This window comes from Pseudophryne corroboree, chromosome 3 (genome assembly GCF_028390025.1).
Source record: "Pseudophryne corroboree isolate aPseCor3 chromosome 3, aPseCor3.hap2, whole genome shotgun sequence".
NCBI classification, from domain to species: domain Eukaryota; kingdom Metazoa; phylum Chordata; class Amphibia; order Anura; family Myobatrachidae; genus Pseudophryne; species Pseudophryne corroboree.
This window is the reverse complement of record NC_086446.1, coordinates 201,653,089-201,674,377: the sequence shown is the minus strand read 5'-3', so window position 1 is coordinate 201,674,377 and position 21,289 is coordinate 201,653,089. Positions and strand designations below refer to the sequence as shown.

Below are 21,289 nucleotides of genomic sequence, written 5' to 3'. Positions count from 1 at the left end.
TTAGGTTAAATGGTTACAATTACCTGTTTAGAAGAGTGCTGTTTTCCTGTGGTTGGGGCAAATTATACTGGACAAGATGGCAGATCTCATGGAGAGGTGAATGGTGTTAGTTTAGTACTAGAGATCACTAAGAGGACAATTGGATATGTGTTTTCATGTTGTGATATCCTGCCAATAATTCCCACAATTATTTCACCAAAACTGCATTGTGAGCATTATCTTTAAAATGTATTTGTACAGTATGTAAATAGTTCAAATGCATTATTTAAACAAGAGTAATATTTACACCATTGTACCTAATCAGATATTTAATACAAGTATTTCATTTTGCTTAGAATATGTTACAAAGTATTGGCTTTGAACATACTAAATATGTTTCTGTTATCTTGTTCATAACCCATTTTATGTATAAAAAAAACCTTGCAGAGAACTTTTTATTAAGCATTCCTTGTTCTAATATACAATTATTTAGCAATATTTTGACATGTCAATCCTTACACAATCTTGAACTACTCTTTTGAAGAAACTCAGGGGGTAATTCAGAGTTGATCGCAGCAGCAAATTTGTTAGCAGTTGGGCAAAACCTTGGGGGTAATTCCAAGTTGATCGCAGCAGGATTTTTGATAGCAACTGGGCAAAACCATGTGCACTGCAGGGGAGGCAGATATAACATGTGCAGAGAGAGTTAGATTTGGGTGGGTTATTTTATTTCTGTGCAGGGTAAATACTGGCTGCTTTATTTTCACACTGCAAATTAGATTGCAGATTGAACTCACCACACCCAAATCTATCTCTCTCTGCACATGTTATATCTGCCTCCCCTGCAGTGCACATGTTTTTGCACAGTTGCTATCAAAAATCCTGCTGCGATCAACTTGGAATTACCCCCCATGTGCACTGATAGATTTGGGTGGGTTATGTTGTTTCTGTGCAGGGTAAATACTGGCTGCTTTATTTTTACACTGCAATTTAGGTTTAGTTTGAACACACTCCACCCAAATCTAATGGGCCCTACACACTGGGCGATAATAGTAAAAGATATGAACGATCTCGTTCATTAATGAACGAGATACCGTTCATATCTTCCAGTGTGGAGGCTCCAGCGATGAACGATGCGCGGCCCAGCACTCGTTCATCGCTGGTGCCCCGTTTCTTATGCATGCAGGCCAATATGGACGATCTCGTCCATATTTGCCTGCACTGCTATGGAGCCGGGTGATGGGGGGGACTGAAGAAGCTTCACTCCCCCCGTCACCCCCCCCCTCCGCCGCCAGGTCGCCCGTCGGCCGTATCCTTCATTGGGCAGGTCGTGGTGGATCGCGCAGTGTGTAGGGCCCATTACTCTCTCTGTACATGTTATGTATGCCCCCCCTGCACTGCACATGGTTTTGCCCAACCGCTAACAAATTTGCTGCTGCGATCAACTCTGAATTACCCCTAATGTAAGAGCATCAAATGTTGTTCAAAGGCTGCACACAGATATCAGTTAGTGATATATCCAGATAAAGGTTATGTTTATTGATGCAAAACCTGATTAAAACACAATTTTATGCAGCAGATACTTTTCTTTTCATGTTCACGATCTGGTACGTTTGTGCAGCCTTGGAAATTTTTTTGTATATGCATACATGTGGCGCTGTGTAAGTAAAGAACCTGTTATTGGCTAGCACCAGACATATAGTACAGACAGTTGTGTTGTGCTCTCTGTTTAAGATTTACTGATAATGGACAGTGTTCAATAGATTTTTACCCCCTTACCTGTTATTGCATTTCCCAGGTATTTATAATCCAGATACTTTTCATTTATTAAAGACAGGCTCACCCACTTAAAGTATATATGTACCAAATCTGCACAGCCAGGCAGGATGCCTACTGTATGTTTATTTGAGTTTGTCATCAGTCCATAGAGCTGGACCAAATGACATTGGGAAAATATATAACACCTGTACATGCAGTTCAAATCTACATGAGGAGTTATGGCAGCCTCACAATGTTTGCAATCTTGGATGATTTATAATGATTGACAACAGAAAGTGCTGATAATTAGTAGTACATAAAGAGAACCAGCTTCTATAAACATTTACTTTGTTTTGTTGATCTGACAAAGTAAATAATACACATAAATAGAACCTTGTATCTTCTTACAAATCTTGGTTTCACACAAGGTGACACATTTTGAAATCTGTAAACAAGACATTGTAAATGGCTTTGAATGAAAACCTAAATACATTCACATCCCGTGGTCAAGTTATTATGCAAAGATTAGTGTTTAAAGAATGTGGACTATATACTCTGTGCCACCTCTCTATGTCGTCCAGCAAATAATATTGTACTCCCATACCACTGTGCTTCTGGTTGATTACATCAGTGATCATTGTTAAGCTTTATCAAGTGATAACTAATAAACTTTCAGAAAAATAATGTGGTAATTCCTATAGCAACCAATCACGTTAATTCACATATTCTAATCTCCACTAGAAAAATTATAGTATCTAATTGGTTGTTATGGGCAAAACCACTTTTTTCTCTTAATCAATTTTTAGAAATATACCTCATCAAGGGCCTTATCCAGTGTCCGACATAAATGCAATTTGTATTTTAGCAGGATTTGCTACCCCATTTGTGTCCAACATTGAATAATGGCCAGAATCATGAAATAATATTGAAAATGTAACCATTTTACACTTTTTCTTAAATTTTTTTCCTATGAACTTCAAATCTGTTCATAGGACATAATATAGGACATGAATATTGAACAAAATATTACACAAAGCACAGATGGTGCTACATCTAATAAGAAAAAAAAACTTAGACCTCTATAGCTGTTATGCCACGTTGCTTAGGTGAGAATGAATACATTTTTATTTTGTCAACAGATGATTGTGTTGAACAAGGAGATCATATCTAGCTCTAAGATGCTCCTGGATTCTGATCATGGTCAACATCAGGCAACTCTTGTGTTAAATAGGCAAGCATGTATTTTGGCACATGTGAATGTTAAGTGTCCAGAATTAAGAAACGTAGAAAATAACACAACAGGAAAACTGAACACACACATCATAATTGTTATTTTTTCATTGGGATAGTTGTGGCATTTTACTTTCATTGTCAATAAAATCATATAACAAAATACAATTATGGTTTGCAAATGGTGATGCTTTTGGCCCTTTGGGTTGAAAAGATCATGTTGGTTGTTTAAAACTCTTTTCACCTGGAGGAAATTTGAAAACATTTAGCTGCATCAAATACCACCAGAATTCGAGAAGGTTAGAAATCAACATACAATATTCTTTAACACATCAATGCGCCCAATGTATGCTTTGCCTCTCCTCAATCTTTTCTTTCCCTTAAAAAAATATTTTGTTTAGAAAACACTATGATATGAGGGCGATAGACTATTTGGTTTCTTCTATGTAGATGCTGTTAAATTAATGCATATAAATAATTTATTTCCTCTCATATTTTTTTGTCCCCCACTTATTCTGTTACGCTAAGCATCAGACAGGAAGTTCCGTCACCAAAATCACACATGGAGTGTCGAGTCCCTATGTATTTCATTTTTTAAGACAAGTTGTGCCTCCGATTCAGTTTTTGCTTTTGGGCTCAGGGGGAGGAAAGCTGTGTTTTCACTGGTGCTTTCCTCAGACTGTACATTGGCCATTTCCAAGTCCTCTGATCTCCTTCTTGCATTGGTCAGAATTCGTATCTGCTCTTGTACAGTTTCAAGCAAAATTTTAACTTCCTTTTGCTCTGCTATAAGACAGTTGCTAGGTGCAATGTTCACCTTCACAAGTTCACTGGAATAGGAGTTTTTACATAGTGTGATGCCGGATGTATCAGAAACACTCTGAATTTGCATGCAGGCATCATCTAGCCCCACAGAGGGTATGATAGGAATGGAGCTAGCCCTACACATTGAAACACTGATGCAGTCCTTTTGATCCTTGTTATTAAAGTAGGATTGTGTTTCTTTTGAACGCAGCTGCAGTTGCATATTTATTGAATTATTTTGTGGGTGATTCAAATCAGTGGCGGAACACCTGAGGGAGGAAAAAAGAAATATGGTTCAGTTTACAAATCAACAATCTCAATATTATCTAAATCTGTTGATGTTCTTTTGCTGTTCCAATACATTACATTTGCTAATATACAAGGACAAGAAACAAGAGTGAAGAATTAGTCACACACAATAGAAAAATGTCCTGGCTTTAGAAGTGGCTAATTAAACTTAAATTTAAGACCATAAATACAACAACAACAACAACAACAACAAAAAAACAAAGTCCTATGAGCACAAAAGACTGATGGAGAGCAAAACATTAATCAAACACTTCTATTCAAGTTGCATGGAATGTTTATACATGAGGTTGTCTAGGGGAACAGTTGGCTTAATAGAGGTTAGATATTTTAAAATATTCCATTGTGGGTTTAACTACAGTTTTGAATGAAATGTTTACTTAAAGGTGACACAGTTTGAAGGACTAAATAGTTGATAAGGATTTACCAATTTTAGACAAACTTTCATTCAAATTGCTTTAGGAACAGTCATTTTCACCTCAAGGTGACCTCCTTTTCTCCTTATTGCGTCTCTGTGCTTTAAAACTGCACATTTATCCATCTAAATCAAACATCTGACTTTTGTTAATCCACCAACACAGGATGTGTTATTTCATATTATATGCACCTCTAGAAGTAGAATGACAGCTACTGTAGATATGGAAATCACATATTTCATGTAAAAAAATAATAATATTGAAAACACTTAGAATAAACAGGAAACTGTATTGATGAAAAACACAAGAATAAGAGAAATATGAATTGAAAGTGACAAGGAGGGTAGAATAGATGAGGGAGAGGTTTATCTGCATTGCTCTTAATGAAACATACTTATGAAAAAGTATCTGTATACTTCTTAACACATGGGTAAGCCTTATTGCTTACCATATTTGGTAACAACAATCTCAATATATTGCGACGAGAACAGCTGCTACCTAAATAATGTTCAATCAAAACACCTCCCACTCAATCAAATGTAAACTCTGACTTCCTCATTTTGCAGTCACACTCTAACACAGTGACGTGATTGGCATTGAAACACATCATTTGTTTAAAGCTCTCATTAGATACTGGACTTTCCACTGCTTAATTAGCGGTGTACTAAGTGTTAAACTGTTATTAAGTCTACTCTTTAACCTCAAAGCTGTCAGATCTCATAACAAATAATGAAGCCTGGCAGCTCTGCTATAAAAGCCTAGCTTGTCAGGTGTGATAAGAACAGAAACAGATGGAACACAATTGTACAAGTTGAAATATCTAAGCAATTAAAAATGCCAATCTAGACATTTGGTTCTTTGTTGGAAGTATGGCAGACTTTTTCTTATGATCCTTAACGGGTTTCCATCAGATGCCTATATGACAAGCTAAAGAGCATACAGAAGAAGACATGCATATGGTTCTACAGAGGGTATGTTTACAAAGCTAAAAACACAGTGCATTCAATAATTAAATATATTATTTTTATATTTAAACTAGAGATGTGTGCCAGATACTTCTCCGGTTTTGTGTTTTGTATCTGGATCTCTGTTCGTGTTTTGTATCTGGATTAGTTTTGCCAAAACCACCCTTTCGGGTTTTGGTTTAGGTTTTGGATGTGGATGTTTTTTGGAAAAAAAAAACATAAAAAAAAATCTAAAGTCACAGATTTCTTTTTTTTTAATCCTACAGTATTATTAACCTCAATAACATTCATTTCCACTCATTGCGAGTCTATTCTGAAAACCTCAAAATATTGTTTTTAGGCCAAAACTATACTGCCAGTATACATATTGACAGTACAGTGACTGCCCTGCATCACTGCCAGCAGGTTGGCTAGAAAATGTTATTCTTTTCCTCGCAGCTCCAGTTGCGAGAGAAAATAAAGTAGGCGCTGTTGACGGGTCACGTTCCACTTGAGCTGACAATTTTCTCACTAGCAGGTCTTTACACCTCTGCAGACTTGTGTCAGCCGGAAAGAGAGATACAATGTAGGCTTTAAACCTAGGATCAAACACGGTGTCCAAAATGTAGTGCTCTGATTTCAACAGATTGACCTCCCTTGAATACTGGAAAAGCGAATGAAGGGATCCATACACAAGTCCCACATACTTAGCAGAATCTCTCCATCTTAGCTCCTCCTTCAGTTTCTCAAGCTACTTCTACAAAAGCCTGATGAGGGGAATGACCTGACTCAAGCTGGCAGTGTCTGAACTGAGTTGTGACTTATGAATGTCTGAACTGACATGTGGTAAGTTCGAAGGGTTGGAGAACCTTGCACAACACGGAAATCATTCTCTACTGCACTTGAGTCAGGTGCATTCGCACTCCTTTGCCTATATGATAGGTGGATGTATAGGCTTGAATGGCCTTTTCCTGCTCCTCCATCCTCTAATGTATATAGAGAATTCCACCTTGTTACCACCTCTTGCTTCAGGTGATGGCATGGCAGGTTCAGGAGTGTTTGCTGGCGCTCCAGTCTTCGGCACGCAGTCGCTGAATATTGAAAGTGGCTTGCAATTTTTCGGGCTACTGACAGCATCTCATACACGCCCCCGTCATTGTTCAAAAAATTCTGCACCACCAAATTAATTGTGCATGCAAAACATGGAACATGCTGGAATTTGCCCAGATGTAATGCACACACAATATTGGTGGCGTTGTCAGAAATCACAGTCCCCAGGAGAGTCTAAGTGGGGTAAGCCATTGTGCGATGATGTCCCACAGTTTCTCTAAGAGGTTGTCAGTGGTGTGCCTCTTATGGAAACCTGTGATACACAGCGTACCCTGCCTAGGAATGAGTTGGTGTTTGTGAAATGCTGCTACTGGTGCCGCCGCTGCTGTTGTTGTTGCGGAAGGCAATACATCTACCAAGTGGGCTGTCACAGTCATGTAGTCCATAGTTTGCCCTGCTCCACTTGTCCACATATCCGTGGTTAAGTCGACAGTGGGTACAACCGCATTTTTGAGGACACTTTTCTTAATGTACCTGTACAGTCCAGGAATCGTTTGCATAGTGAAGTCAAATCTTGACGGGATTTGGTACCGGGGACACAGTACGTCCATCAACTGTCTAAATCCCACTGCACTAATGGTGGATTCCGGACGCACGTCTAACACCAGCATAGTTGTTATGGCCTCAGTAATCCGCTTTGCAACAGGGTGACTGCTGTCATATTTCATCTACCTTGCAAAGGACTGTTGGACAGTCAATTGCTTAGTTAAAGTAGTACAAGTGGTCTTCCGACTTCCTCTCTGGGATGATGATCGACTCCCAGCACCAACAACAGCAGCGGTAGCAGTGGGCGTACCACTCAAGGATCCTCTGGAGGAATCCCAGAAAGGAGTGACATGGCCTGCAGGACTAATTCCATTCCTGAATGAGGAGGAAATTGACATTGAGGGAGTTGGTGGTGTGGATTGCATGAGCTTGGATACAACAGGAAAAAGGGATTTAGGTGTCAGTGGACTGCTTACACTATTACCCAAAGTTTCTGAACTTGACAATGACATGATGAATGCGCTGTAGGTGACGTATAAGGGAGAATGTTGCTAGGTGGTTAACATCTTTACCCCTACTTATTATGGATTGACAAAGGCAAGACATGGCTTGACACCTGTTGTCTGGTTTTGTGGAGAAATAATTCCACACTGAAGAGGTGGCTGTTTTGGTTTTTTGCCCAGGCATAACAATGGTCTTTTTCATCCCATGGACAACAACTGTCTCCACTGGTACCTTTTTCAAACAAACCATATCAACATCAGAATCCTCATAGTCAACTTCCTCCTTAGCGCCAGCTACACCAATATCCTCCTTATCCTGGTGCACTTCTACAGTGACATCCTCAATCTCAATATCAGCAACTGGACTGGTGGTGCTACTTTCAGCACTTGCAGAGGGCGTACAAATGGTGGTAGGAGCCTCCTCTTCCCATACACTCTTGGAAAGGTCAGGCATAGACATCGCAACCGTGGACACACTTGGACTCTCCTTGGGGATTTGTGATCTCTCTGAATGCACAGCTGTTTTTTCCTGTGCTTTAACAAGCTTAATTTTTTACATTTTTTGAGAGGGAGGAGGGCTTCCATCTTCATGAGAAGGTGAGCCACCAGTCATGAACATAGGCCAAGGCCTTAGCCTTTTTATTGCCACTTTGTGTCGTGAATGGCAAATTGCCAATTTTACATTTCTCATCAGATAATTCCTTTTTTTTGTTATTAATTTTTGCTTCTTGAATTTTACATGCCCTCTATGACATTGGGCATCGGCGCTAGCAGACGAGGGTTGATGGAATTGCATTATCAATGTCATGACTGGTGACAGCAGCAGCTTCAGCACTAGTACTAGGAATAGGAAGTGGTTACTGATCTTCCACTATTTTTTCCTCCAAATTTTTGTTCTCCATTTCACAGGACAGCACCCTTTACTATTACAACACACACACAGAACAGTGCCCCTTTAATTTCACAGCACCCCTGAATTTTTACAGCATACAGGACAGGGCCAGTGTACCTTTATTTTAACAACAACACCCCTTTATATTTACAGCATATAGAACAGGGCCAGTGTACCTTTATTTTCACACCACCGCTGTAATTTTACAGCATACAAGACAGGGCCAGTGTGCCTTTCCAACACCAGTGTATTTTTACAGCATACAGGACAGAACCAGCACCCCTGTATTTTTACAGCATAGAGGACAGGGCCAGCACGCCTGTATTTTAACAACACCCATGTAATTTTACAGCATACAAGACAGGGCTAGTGTACCTTTACAACACCCCTGTATTTTTTACAGCATACAAGACAGGGCCAGTGTACCTTTATTTTTACAGCACCCCTGTAATTTTACAGCATACAAGACAGGGCCAGTGTACCTTTACAACACCCCTGTATTTTTTACAGCATGCAGGACAGTGCCCCTGTACAGCATAGTGACAGGACAGCAACACCCGTGTACAGCACCCCTAACAGCACAGGACACCAAGTGACAGGACAGCACCCCTAACAGCACACAGGACAGCACCCCTAAAGAGCACACACTGACCTCATCTGACTTCACCACCCACAGAGAGACAGAAGTCTGTCTCCCTTACTCTCCAAGTCCAAAGTGAAAATGGCGGCGATGCGTGGCTCCATATATGGAATCCAAAACCCGCGAGAATCCCACAGCAGGATGATGATGTTTTGCCTTGTTCTGGGATCCGAGTCTGGCAGGAAGTCCCGAGCCGGACTCTGATCCTGGCTCGGATCCTGAGGTCTGGGAGGGGGGGGGGGTTCAGATCACTATATCTAGGTGCAGGCTGTGGCACCCCAAAAATCAGCATAAGCCAGAAAGCCCAGGGCAGCATACCAGTGAAAAAACTATAGTGTTAATAATTTAGTCTTAGAAAGCCTATATATATCGCTAGGGGCCCCCAATATACAGAGAGGCCTTGACACGGCTTGGGGGCTTATTGATACATTTGCGCAAATATATGTAACCAAGATCTCTGAATTCCAATATTGTGTAGAATTTAAATCTGGTTACTGGTATCATTCAGGGTGCTGGAGGAAACAAAATGCTTTTTTTCTTGCTTAGAAATACCCCTCCCTTGCAAGCACCTGAGTGATATCACTAAGCTAATTGAACATCTACCACTATATATGTCCGTTGTGAGAGGCAGAAAGGATCTTGCATTAGGAGGAGGTGCAGGTCTTGATATGCCATATGGAGCACTATGGAGTGCTCCAAGGTAGGTAGCTATATATTAAGTAAGGAGCCATTATCATGTGGCTCCTTGCTGGTTAATCATAGACCCAGACTGGGGTAATGGAGGTGTGGGGTGTAGTTCCTTTGGATTGGCTGGGCTGGATGGCTCTAGTGTGGCATACCTTTACATTCTGTTAACATTTATCACTTACTAATTTCTTCACTAACACTATTTTTTTATTTTAATTACATCTCATTATTTTTGTATCACTTTCTGTATATACAGTAGCTAAGGCTTCCTAACACTAATTTATTAACACTATTATTTTTTTCACTGGTATGCTGCCCTGGGCTTTCTGGCTTACGCAGATTTTTGGGGTGCCACACCCTGCACCTAGATATAGCGCTAGGGGCCCCAAATATACAGAGAGTCCTTGACGCGGCTTGGGGGCTTATTTATACATATGAGCAAATATATGTAACCAAGATCTCTGAATTCCAATATTGTGTAGGATTTAAATCTGGTTACTGGTATCATTCAGGGTGCTGGGGGAAACAAAATGTGTTTTTTCTTGCTTAGAAATACCCCTCCCTTGCAAGCACCTGAGTGATGTCACTAAGCTAATTGAGCATCTACCACTATATATGTCTAAAATATTCATCAGCCAGGTATGGAGCCAATGCAGTATTTGATGAGTCCACTTTCTTCCATACAAAGGGAAGCCCCAGTAAAATGGCTGCTTCTTGTGACAGAGACATTTCTTAGAAAAATGGATTACAGCCTTTCACAGTAAAAGGGAACAGAGAATTCAAATATAATTTAATGGGATTTAAAGTGGAAACATAGGCAACACTATACAGTAGTTTTATTCCTTAATGTTTTCATAACAAAAGAACAATATCTTGATATTTGTTATGCACTGACATGCAGAGATAAGAAAGGAGATTTATCTAAGCTTGGAGGGAAATAAAGTGGATAGAGAAAGTACTAAGCAATCAGATTCAAGCTGTCACGTTACAGGCTGTGTTTGAAAAATGACATTTAGGAGCTGAATGCTTGGTACTTTATCTCTCTCCAAGCTTTGATAAATCTCTCCGTGACTGAAAACCACGTTGCTCAAGGCTGCCGGGATAATGCAAAATGCCACTGATTGAATGTGTTCTACTTATATTCCTTGAAAAGTACATATGCCTAGTGCTTTTAGCTTTGATGACAAGTACTCAGCCTCTAAGAGCAAGATGTATCGAACCTTCTGAAGATAGGTGGAGCAGTTGCCAATAGCAGTCAGTCACGATAAATGATAGCTACAAGCTGATATGTTGCTATGGACAACTACTCCATTTTTCCTCTTTAGAAGATTTGATACATCTCCCCATAAATATCTTATAGTTTCTATTACACTTGTCTTAGTAAATAAGAGGTAGTATCATAATAAAGCATCCAATTGCCAATTCAGACTGCAGGAGTATCCAACTAGCAATAAAACTGATAATAAGATTTTACTCACCGGTAAATCTATTTCTCGTAGTCCGTAGTGGATGCTGGGACTCCGTAAGGACCATGGGGAATAGCGGCTCCGCAGGAGACTGGGCACAACTAAAGAAAGCTTTAGGACTACCTGGTGTACACTGGCTCCTCCCACTATGACCCTCCTCCAGACCTCAGTTAGGATACTGTGCCCGGAAGGATTTTGAATCCCGGGTAAGACTCATACCAGCCACACCAATCACACCGTATAACTCGTGATACTATACCCAGTTAACAGTATGAAATATAACTGAGCCTCTCAACAGATGGCTCAACAATAACCCTTTAGTTAGGCAATAGTTAGTTAGGCAATAACTATATACAACTATATACAAGTATTGCAGACAATCCGCACTTGGGATGGGCACCCAGCATCCACTACGGACTGCGAGAAATAGATTTACCGGTGAGTAAAATCTTATTTTCTCTGACGTCCTAAGTGGATGCTGGGACTCCGTAAGGACCATGGGGATTATACCAAAGCTCCCAAATGGGCGGGAGAGTGCGGATGACTCTGCAGCACCGAATAAGCAAACTCTAGGTCCTCCTCAGCCAGGGTATCAAACTTGTAGACTCTTGCAAAAGTGTTTGAACCCGACCAAGTAACAGCTCGGCAAAATTGTAAAGCCGAGACCCCTCGGGCAGCCGCCCAAGAAGAGCCCCTTTCCTCGTGGAATGGGCTTTTACAGATTTAGGGTGCGGCAGTCCAGCCGCAGAATGTGCAAGTTGAATCGTGCTACAGATCCAGCGAGCAATAGTCTGCTAAGAAGCAGGAGCACCCAGCTTGTTGGGTGCATATAGGATAAATAGCGAGTCAGTTTTCCTGACTCCAGCCGCCTGGAAACATATATTTTTCAGGGCCCTGACTACGTCCAGTAACTTGGAATCCTCCAAGTCCGAAGTAGCCGCAGGCAGCACAATAGGTTGGTTCACATGAAACACTGATACCACCTTAGGAAGGAATTGGGAACGAGTCCTCAATTCGGCCCTATCCATATAAAAAAATCAGATAAGGGCTTTTGCATGATAAAGCCGCCAATTCTGATACACGCCTGGCCGACGCCAAGGCCAACAGCATGACCACTTTCCACGTGAGGTATTTTAGCTCCACGGATTTAAGTGGCTCAACCCAATGTGACTTCAGGAAATCCAACACCACGTTGAGATCCCACGGTGCCACTGGAGGCACAAACGCGGGCTGACTATGCAGCACTCCCTTAACAAAAGTCTGAACTTCAGGCAGTGAAGCCAGTTCTATTTTGGAAGAAAATCGATAGAGCCGAAATCTGGACCTTAATGTAACCCAATTTTAGGCCCATAGTCACCCCTGACTGTAGGAAGTGCAGAAATCGACCTAGCTGAAATTCCTCCATTGGGGCCTTCCTGGCCTCACAGCATGCAACATATTTCCGCCATATGCGGTGATAATGGTTTGCGCTCACTTCTTTCCTAGCTTTAATTAGCGTAGGGATAACTTCCTCTGGAATGCCCTTTTCCTTCAGGATCCGGCGTTCAACCGCCATGCCGTCAAACGCAGCCGCGGTACGTCTTGGAACAGACAGGCGCCCTGCTGCAGCAGGTCCTGTCTGAGCGGCAGAGGCCATGGGTCCTCTGAGATCATTTCTTGGAGTTCTGGGTACCAAGCTCTTCTTGGCCAATCCGGAACAATGAGTATAGTTCTTATTCCTCTCCTTCTTATTATTCTCATTACCCTGGGTATGAGAGGCAGAGAAGGGAACACATACACCAACTGGTACACCCACGGTGTTACCAGAGCGTCCACAGCTATCGCCTGAGGGTCCTTTGACCTGGCGCAATATCTTTTTAGCTTTTTGTTGAGGCGGGACGCCATCATGTCCACCTGTGGCCTTTCCCAACGGTGTACAATCATTTGGAAGACTTCTGGATGAAGTCCCCACTCTCCCGGGTGGAGGTCGTGTCTGCTGAGAAAGTCTGCTTCCCAGTTGTCCACTCCAGGAATGAATACTGCTGACAGTGCTAACACATGATTTTCTGCCCATCGGAGAATCCTTGTGGCTTCTGCCATCGCCATCCTGCTTCTTTTGCCGCCCTGTCGGTTTACATGAGCGACCGCCGTGATGTTGTCTGACTGGATCAGCACCGGCCGGTGTTGAAGCAGGGGTCTAGCCTGACTTAGGGCATTGTAAATGGCCCTTAGTTCCAGAATATTTATGTGTAGGGAAGTCTCCTGACTTGTCCATAGTCCTTGGATGTTTCTTCCCTGTGTGACTGTCCCCCAGCCTCGAAGGCTGGCATCCGTGGTCACCAGGACCACAGTCCTGTATGCCAAATCTGCGGCCCTCTAGAAGATGAGCACTCTGCAGCCACCACAACAGTGACACCCTGGCCCTTGGAGACAGGGTTATCCGCCGATGCATCTGAAGATGCGACCCGGACCACTTGTCCAACAGATCCCACTGGAAGATCCTTGCATGGAACCTGCCGAATGGAATTTCTTCGTAAGAAGCTACCATCTTTCCCAGGGCTCACGTGCATTGATGCACCAACACCTGTATTTGTATTAGGAGGTCTCTGTCTAGAGACGACAACTCCTTGGACTTCTCCTCCGGGAGAAACCCTTTTTTCTTGTTCTGTATCCAGAACCATACCCAGGAACAGTAGACGCGTCGTAGGAACCAGCTGCGACTTTGGAATATTCAGAATCCAGCCGTGCTGTTGTAGCACTTCCCGAGATAGTGCTACTCCGATGAACAACTGCTCCCTGGACCTCACCTTTACAAGGAGATCGTCCAAGTACGGGATAATTATTTCGGCCATTACCTTGGTAAATACCCTCGGTGCCGGGGACAGACCAACGGCAACGTCTGGAATTGGTAATGACAAACCTGTACCACAATTTTGAGGTACTCCTGGTGAGGAGGGTAAATAGGGACATGCAGGTAAGCATCCTTGATGTCCAGTGATACCATGAAATTCTCCAGGCTTGCAATAATCGCCCTGAGCGATTCCATTTTGAACTTAAACCTTCGTATATAAGTGTTCAAGGAGTTCAATTTTAGAATGGGTCTCACCGAACCGTCTGGTTTCGGTACCACAAACATTTTGGAATAGTAACCCCGGCCTTGTTGAAGGAGGGGTACCTTGATTTCACCTGCTGGAAGTACAGCTTGTGAATTGCCGCCAGTACTACCTCCCTTTCTCCGAGGGCAGCAGGCAAGGCTGATGTGAGGTAACGGCGAGGGGGAGTCGCCTCGAACTCCAGCTTGTATCCCTGTGATACTACTTGCAGAACCTAGGGATCCACCTATGGGCAAGCCCATTGGTCCCTGAAGTTCCCGAGATGCGCCCCCACCGCACCTGTCTCCACCTGTGGAGCCCCAGCATCATGCGGTGGACTCAGAGGAAGCGGGGGAAGATTTTTGATCCTGGGAACTGGCTGTCTGGTGCAGCTTTTTCCTTCTTCCCTTGTCTCTGTGCAGAAAGGAAGCGCCTTTGACCCGCTAGCTTTTCTGAAGCCGAAAGGACTGTACCTGAAAATACGGTGCTTTCTTAGGCTGTGAGGAAACCTGAGGTAAATATTTTTCTTCCCAGCTGTTGCTGTGGATACGAGGTCCCAGAGACCATCCCCAAACAATTCCTCACCCTTATAAGGCAGAATCTCCATGTGACTTTTAAAGTCAGCATCACCTGTCCACTGCCGGGTCTCTAATACCCTCCTGGCAGAATGGACATTGCCTTAATTCTGGATGCCAGCCGGCAAATATCCCTCTGTGCATCCCTCATATATAAGACGACGTCTTTAATATGCTCTATGTTAGCAAAATATTATCTCTGTCTAGGGTATTAATATTGACAGGGTATCAGACCACGCTGCAGCAGCACTATTCATGCTGAGGCAAATGCAGGTCTCAGTATAGTACCTGAGTGTGTATATACAGACTTCAGGATAGCCTCCTGCTTTTTATCAGCAGGCTCCTTCAAAGTGCCGTATCCTAAGACGGCAGTGCCACCTTTTTTGACAAACGTGTGAGCGCCTTATCCACCCTAGGGGATATCTCCCTACGTGACCTATCCTCTGGCGGGAAAGGGTGCGCCATCAGTAACTTTTTAGAAATTACCAGTTTCTTATCGGGGGAACCCACGCTTCTTTACACACTTCATTCACTCATCTGATGGGGGAACAAAACACTGGCTGCTTTTTCTCCTCAAACATAAAACCCCTTTTATGTGGTACTTGGGTTCATGTCAGAAATGTGTAACACATTTTTCATTGCCGAGATCATGCAACGGATGTTCCTAGTGGATTGTGTATATGTCTCAATCTCGTCGACACTGGAGTCAAACTCCGTGCCGACATCTGTGTCTGCCATCTGAGGTAACGGGCGTTTTTTGAGCCCCTGATGGCCTTTGAGACGCCTGGGCAGGCGCGGGCTGAGAAGCCGGCTGTCCCACAGCTGTTACGTCATCCAGCCTTTTATGTAAGGAGTTGACATTGTCGGTTAATACCTTCCACCTATCCATCCACTCTGATGTCGGCCCCACAGGGGGCGACATCCCATTTATCGGCCTCTGCTCCGCCTCCACGTAACCTTCCTCATCCAACATGTCGACACAGCCGTACCGACACACCGCACACACACAGGGAATGCTCTGACTGAGGACAGGACCCCACAAAGTCCTTTGGGGAGACAGAGAGAGAGTATGCCAGCAGACACCAGAGCGCTATATAATGCAGAGATTAACACTATAACTGAGTGATTTTACCCCCAATAGCTGCTTGTATACACATATTGCGCCTAAATTTAGTGCCCCCCCCCTCTCTTTTTAACCCTTTGAGCCTGAAAACTACAGGGGAGAGCCTGGGGAGCTGTCTACCAGCTGCACTGTGAAGTAAAAATGGCGCCAGTGTGCTGAGGGAGTTAGCCCCGCCCTTTTTCGGCGGACTTTTCTCCCGCTTTTTTCAGGAATTCTGGCAGGGGTAATTTATCACATATATAGCCCTGGGACTATATATTGCGATGATTTGCCAGCCAAGGTGTTTATATTGCTGCTCAGGGCGCCCCCCCCCCCCCCCCCCAGCGCCCTGCACCCATCAGTGACCGGAGTGTGAGGTGTGCATGAGGAGCAATGGCGCACAGCTGCAGTGCTGTGCGCTTCCTTGTTGAAGACCGAGATCTTCTGCCGCCGATTTTCCGGACCACTTCTTGCTTCTGGCTCTGTAAGGGGGACGGCGGCGCGGCTCCGGGACCGAACGATCGAGGTCGGGTCCTGTGTTCGATCCCTCTGGAGCTAATGGTGTCCAGTAGCCTAAGAAGCCCAAACTATCTCCAGTCAGGTAGGTTCGCTTCTTCTCCCCTTAGTCCCTCGCTGCAGTGAGTCTGTTGCTAGCAGATCTCACTGTAAAATAAAAAACCTAAAATATACTTTCTTTCTAGGAGCTCAGGAGAGCCCCTAGTGTGCATCCAGCTCAGCCGGGCACAAGATTCTAACTGAGGTCTGGAGGAGGGTCATAGTGGGAGGAGCCAGTACACACCAGGTAGTCCTAAAACTTTCTTTAGTTGTGCCCAGTCTCCTGCGGAGCCGCTATTCCCCATGGTCCTTACGGAGTCCCAGCATCCACTTAGGACGTCAGAGAAAAATAATTTTCAGGCTCAGATTAGCCACTGAAATTATCTTTATTGTTCCTGAAACATAAATGACTCCAAGAAGGATGTTTGACACATTAAGTTCCAGACATGGTTCTCTGCTGGTTGTTATGTGGTTTATCTTGTGAACAAAAGACGTTCTGTATGATACAGTAGTAATAAGCAAACTTACTGTAGCTCTTAATAGTATGGTAACTAAACCTGAAAAGTTACAACAGAGTGTGGCAGTAAAAGATACACGGCCAGTAGTTCAGCCCCAAATAGTAAACATGCAAAAGGTCGACAGGGTCAAAGAGTCGTCACGGAAAAGGTAGCCAGTGGGTAGGGTCAACAGGTACAAAAGGTCAACATGAAAATGGTCGACAAACTTTTTGTGTCATTATGTATGTTTCACCATATCTAAACTAAATTAGTGGAAACATACTGTTACGGGCTCACTTTGCTCAGCACTCTTCGGGGCAAGTTGCCTCACTCCGCAGTTGCCACAGGTTTCTATTCCCAAATTGAAGTCCACAAGGATGGTAAAGGATGAAAGAGTAGAAAAAAAATGTGTGTCGACCATATGTGTGTTGATCATCGTCATGTCGACCTTTTGAATCTGTCGAGCTTTTAAACCAGTTGACCTTAAACACTGTCTACTTTTTACCGCTCAACCTTTTGACCTTGTCGACCATTTGCATGTTAGTCTACTGCGTAATAGTCTAAACTTAACTGGGTTATGTAGGCTATTGGTCAGTACAGATGGTGTAATGGTTAGCATTACTTCCTCACAGCACTGGAGTCATGGGTTTGATTCCCACCATGGCCCTAACTGTGTGAATTTTGTATATTCTCCCCATACTTGCTGGGTTTCCTCCGGGTACTCCAGTTTCCTCCCACAATCCAAAATATACTGGCAGGTTAAATGGATCCCAACAAAAGTAACCCTATCGTGAATGTGTGTGCATGTGTATGTGGTAGGGAATATAGGGGGTCATTCCGAGTTGTTCGCTCGCAAGCGGATTTTAGCAGATTTGCTCATGCTAAGCCGCCGCCTACTGGGAGTGAATCTTAGGATCTTAAAATTGCGAACGAAGTATTCGCAATATTGCGATTACACACCTCGTAGCAGTTTCTGAGTAGCTCCATACTTACTCGGCATCTGCGATCATTTCAGTGCTTGTCGTTCCTGGTTTGACGTCACAAACACACCCAGCGTTCGCCCAGACACTCCCCCATTTCTCCGGCCACTCCTGCGTTTTTTCCGGAAACGGTAGCGTTTTTTCCCACACGCCCATAAAACGGCCTGTTTCCGCCCAGTAACAGCCATTTCCTGTCAATCACATTACGATCGCCAGAACGATGAAAATGCCGTGAGTAAAATTCCTAAGTGCATAGCAAATTTACTTGGCGCAGTCGCACTGCGGACATTGCGCATGCGCATTAAGCGGAAAATCGCTGCGATGCGAAGATTTTTACCAAGCGAACAACTCGGAATGACCCCCATAGATTGTAAGCTCCACTGGGGCAGGGACTGATGTGAATGACCAAATATGCTCTGCGGTATATGTGTGCGCTATATTAATAACTGGTAATAATAAATAAATAAATATATAAATATTGACTGTAGAGATGAGCGGTTCAGATTTTAAGAAATCCGAACCTGCCCAAACTTCAGGGTTTCCAGGCAATCCAAGGCACAGCTCCGATCTTACTGTCTGCCCTGGATCCCAAATCCAAGGGAAAAACCTCAAGCTCCTGCTGTCAAATCTCTTAGTTTTGCCTTTGGTACCATTTTCAAAGGTCCCATTGAAATCAAAAGGTTGCCCGTCTGTCATGGCTCTCAGCCAAAAAGTGTTTCCCTATTTACTTCAATGAGGCAGAAGCATGGAAGATGGTGACCCCCACTGTACTGAGGACACTGCAGGAATCCCCACACTGCTGGCACTACCACTCAGCTGACCGGGACCCCGCACTGAGGAAACTGCTGACACCCCCACACTAAGTACACCGCCAGCACTCCTGCTCTAAGGACACCACCAGCATCCCCACACTGAGGACACTGCCAGCACCTCTGCAATAAGGACACCACGGCACCCCCACACTGCTGACACCACTAGAACCCCTGCAGTGAGGACACCACTGGCACCCACACACAGCCGACACTCCCACAGTGAGAACACCACTGGCACTCCTGCACTGATGACACTGCCAGCCACTTCGCACTGAGGAAACCACTGGCAACCCGACAGGACTGACACCCCCGCACTGAGGACACCACCAGCACCCCCTTTCACATTAAGTGCAATATTGGTGTATCTGCCCTGCACTGTATCACGCACTATATTAGACCTGCACTGTATCCAACCCACAATGTTGCCCATACTTTATTCAACCCGCACTATATCCAAACACCCACACTGTATCCTGCACTGTATCTTACCCGCACTGTATCCCACACTATATCCAAACCACACTGTATCCAACCTGTACTGTATCCAGCCTGCACTGAATCTGCCCATACTGTACCCATATTGTATCTAGAACTGTATCCAACACGCTCTGAATCCCGAACTGTATCTGACCTGCACTGTATCCTGCACAGTATTCATCCCACACTGTATCCAACTTGTACTGTATCTGACCCGCATTGTAACCTGCACTGTATCCAACAGGTATGGAACACAGTTTTTATGGTTGGGGAGATTTTGTAGAACTGCTCAAGAAAAAGGCTGATTGATCAGGGCTTTATGCGTCCCCCAGGAGAGATTGAGCACAGAGAATAGGCATGCACTGGCGGCATATGCACTTGTGTAGGGGGCATCCACAACTGCTGTTGCTATTTTACACATGTATAATTTTTTTTTCTTTGCTGTTTGTTAACCACTACTACTTTTGAGCAATGATATTTCACAGACGATTCATGATAAATTTCTGTTGGTTCGATTGGCTATTACTAATAATCTACTATTTTGTAAAATGTTTTTAAAGAGAAATAACTGCAGTGTGGGCCTAATTCAGACCTGATCGCAGCAGCAAATCTGTTAGCTAATGGGCAAAACCATGGCCCTCATTCCGAGTTGTTCGCTCGTTCTTTTCCTTCGCATCGGTGCGATTTTCCGCTAACTGCGCATGCGCAATGTTCGCACTGCGGCTGTGCCAAGTAAATTTGTTAAGAAGTTTGGTATTTTACTCACGGCATTACGAGGTTTTTTCTTCGTTCTGCTGATCGTTGTGTGATTGACAGGAAGTGGGTGTTTCTGGGCGGAAACTGGCCGTTTTATGGGAGTGTGTGAAAAAACGCTGCCGTTTCTGGGAAAAATGCGGGAGTGGCTGGAGAAACGGGGGAGTGTCTGGGCGAACGCTGGGTGTGTTTGTGACGTCAAACCAGGAACGACAAGCACTGAACTGATCGCACTGGAAGAGTAAGTCTCGAGCTACTCAGAAACTGCAAAGTAAAATCTTTTCGCAATATTGCAAATACTTCGTTCGCAATTCAGCTAAGCTAAGATTCACTCCCAGAGGGCGGCGGCTTAGCGTGTGCACTGCTGCAAAAAGCGGCTAGCGAGCGAACAACTCAGAATGAGGGCCCATGAGCAGTGCAGGGGGGCAGATATAACATGTACAGAGAGAAGGTGCATACACACGGAGCGATATAACTGAGCGATTTTGACTATATAGTCAAAATCGCTCAAAAAGTAAGTGCATATCACTCTGTGTGTACATAGCCAGCGATAGCGATGCGCGTCCCCGCCAGGTCGCTATCGCTGGGAAAAATAGTCAGTGCAGGCAAGTCAATTTTCACTAGGTCGCTGTTAAAGTAAGTGCAAATCGCTAATTTTTTGTCCCCCAGCGATTTTTCCCAGCGATAGCGATCACTTCAATTCTAGCCGCTCCCCGCTGCCCACTTTGTTACCTCAGTGCGTGCCGAGCGGAGGCTGAAGAGGGAGAGCGAGCAGCATTCTGGAGACACTGAAAAACGTGAGTATGTGCACTTCTCCCCAGTGTAGCACATAGTGTCCAGACGGGGGCGGGGTGAAGGCGCTGAGCGTGTCCCTGCAGTGCAGAGTTCCGGCCGAGGGGGGAAGGTATGGCCGCACAGTGGGATGGCGCCCAGGGGGGCGGTCTATCTGCACATTTGGATGGCGCGGGGGGGTGGGGTATGGCTACACAGTGGGATGGCGCCCGGGGGTTTGTGTGTTGCTGCATAGTGGGATGGCGCTGTGGGGGGGGGGGGGTGTATTGCTGCACAGTGGGATGGCACCCGGGGGGAAGGAGGGGGTGTATTGCTGCACAGTGGGATGGCGCCCTGGGGGGGTGTATTGCTGCGCAGTGGGATGGCGCCCGTGTGTGTGTGTGTGTATTGCTGCACAGTGGGATGGCACCGGGGGGGGGGGGGGGGGGGGGTGTATTGCTGCACAGTGGGATGG

The 21,289-nt window shown here is 44.4% G+C and overlaps 1 protein-coding gene across 1 annotated transcript in view; it reads right to left on the bottom strand.

The window, feature by feature from the left end:
• Nucleotides 1–373: 373 nt before the first annotated feature.
• Nucleotides 374–21,289, bottom strand: part of NRG3 (neuregulin 3) — a 1,181,107-nt gene continuing 1,160,191 nt past the window's right edge. Inside the window, exon 9 of the mRNA XM_063958773.1 lies at nucleotides 374–4,040. Coding sequence (XP_063814843.1) covers nucleotides 3,524–4,040 — 517 coding nt within the window. The 3' untranslated portion in view covers nucleotides 374–3,523. The remainder of the gene's footprint in view (nucleotides 4,041–21,289) is intronic.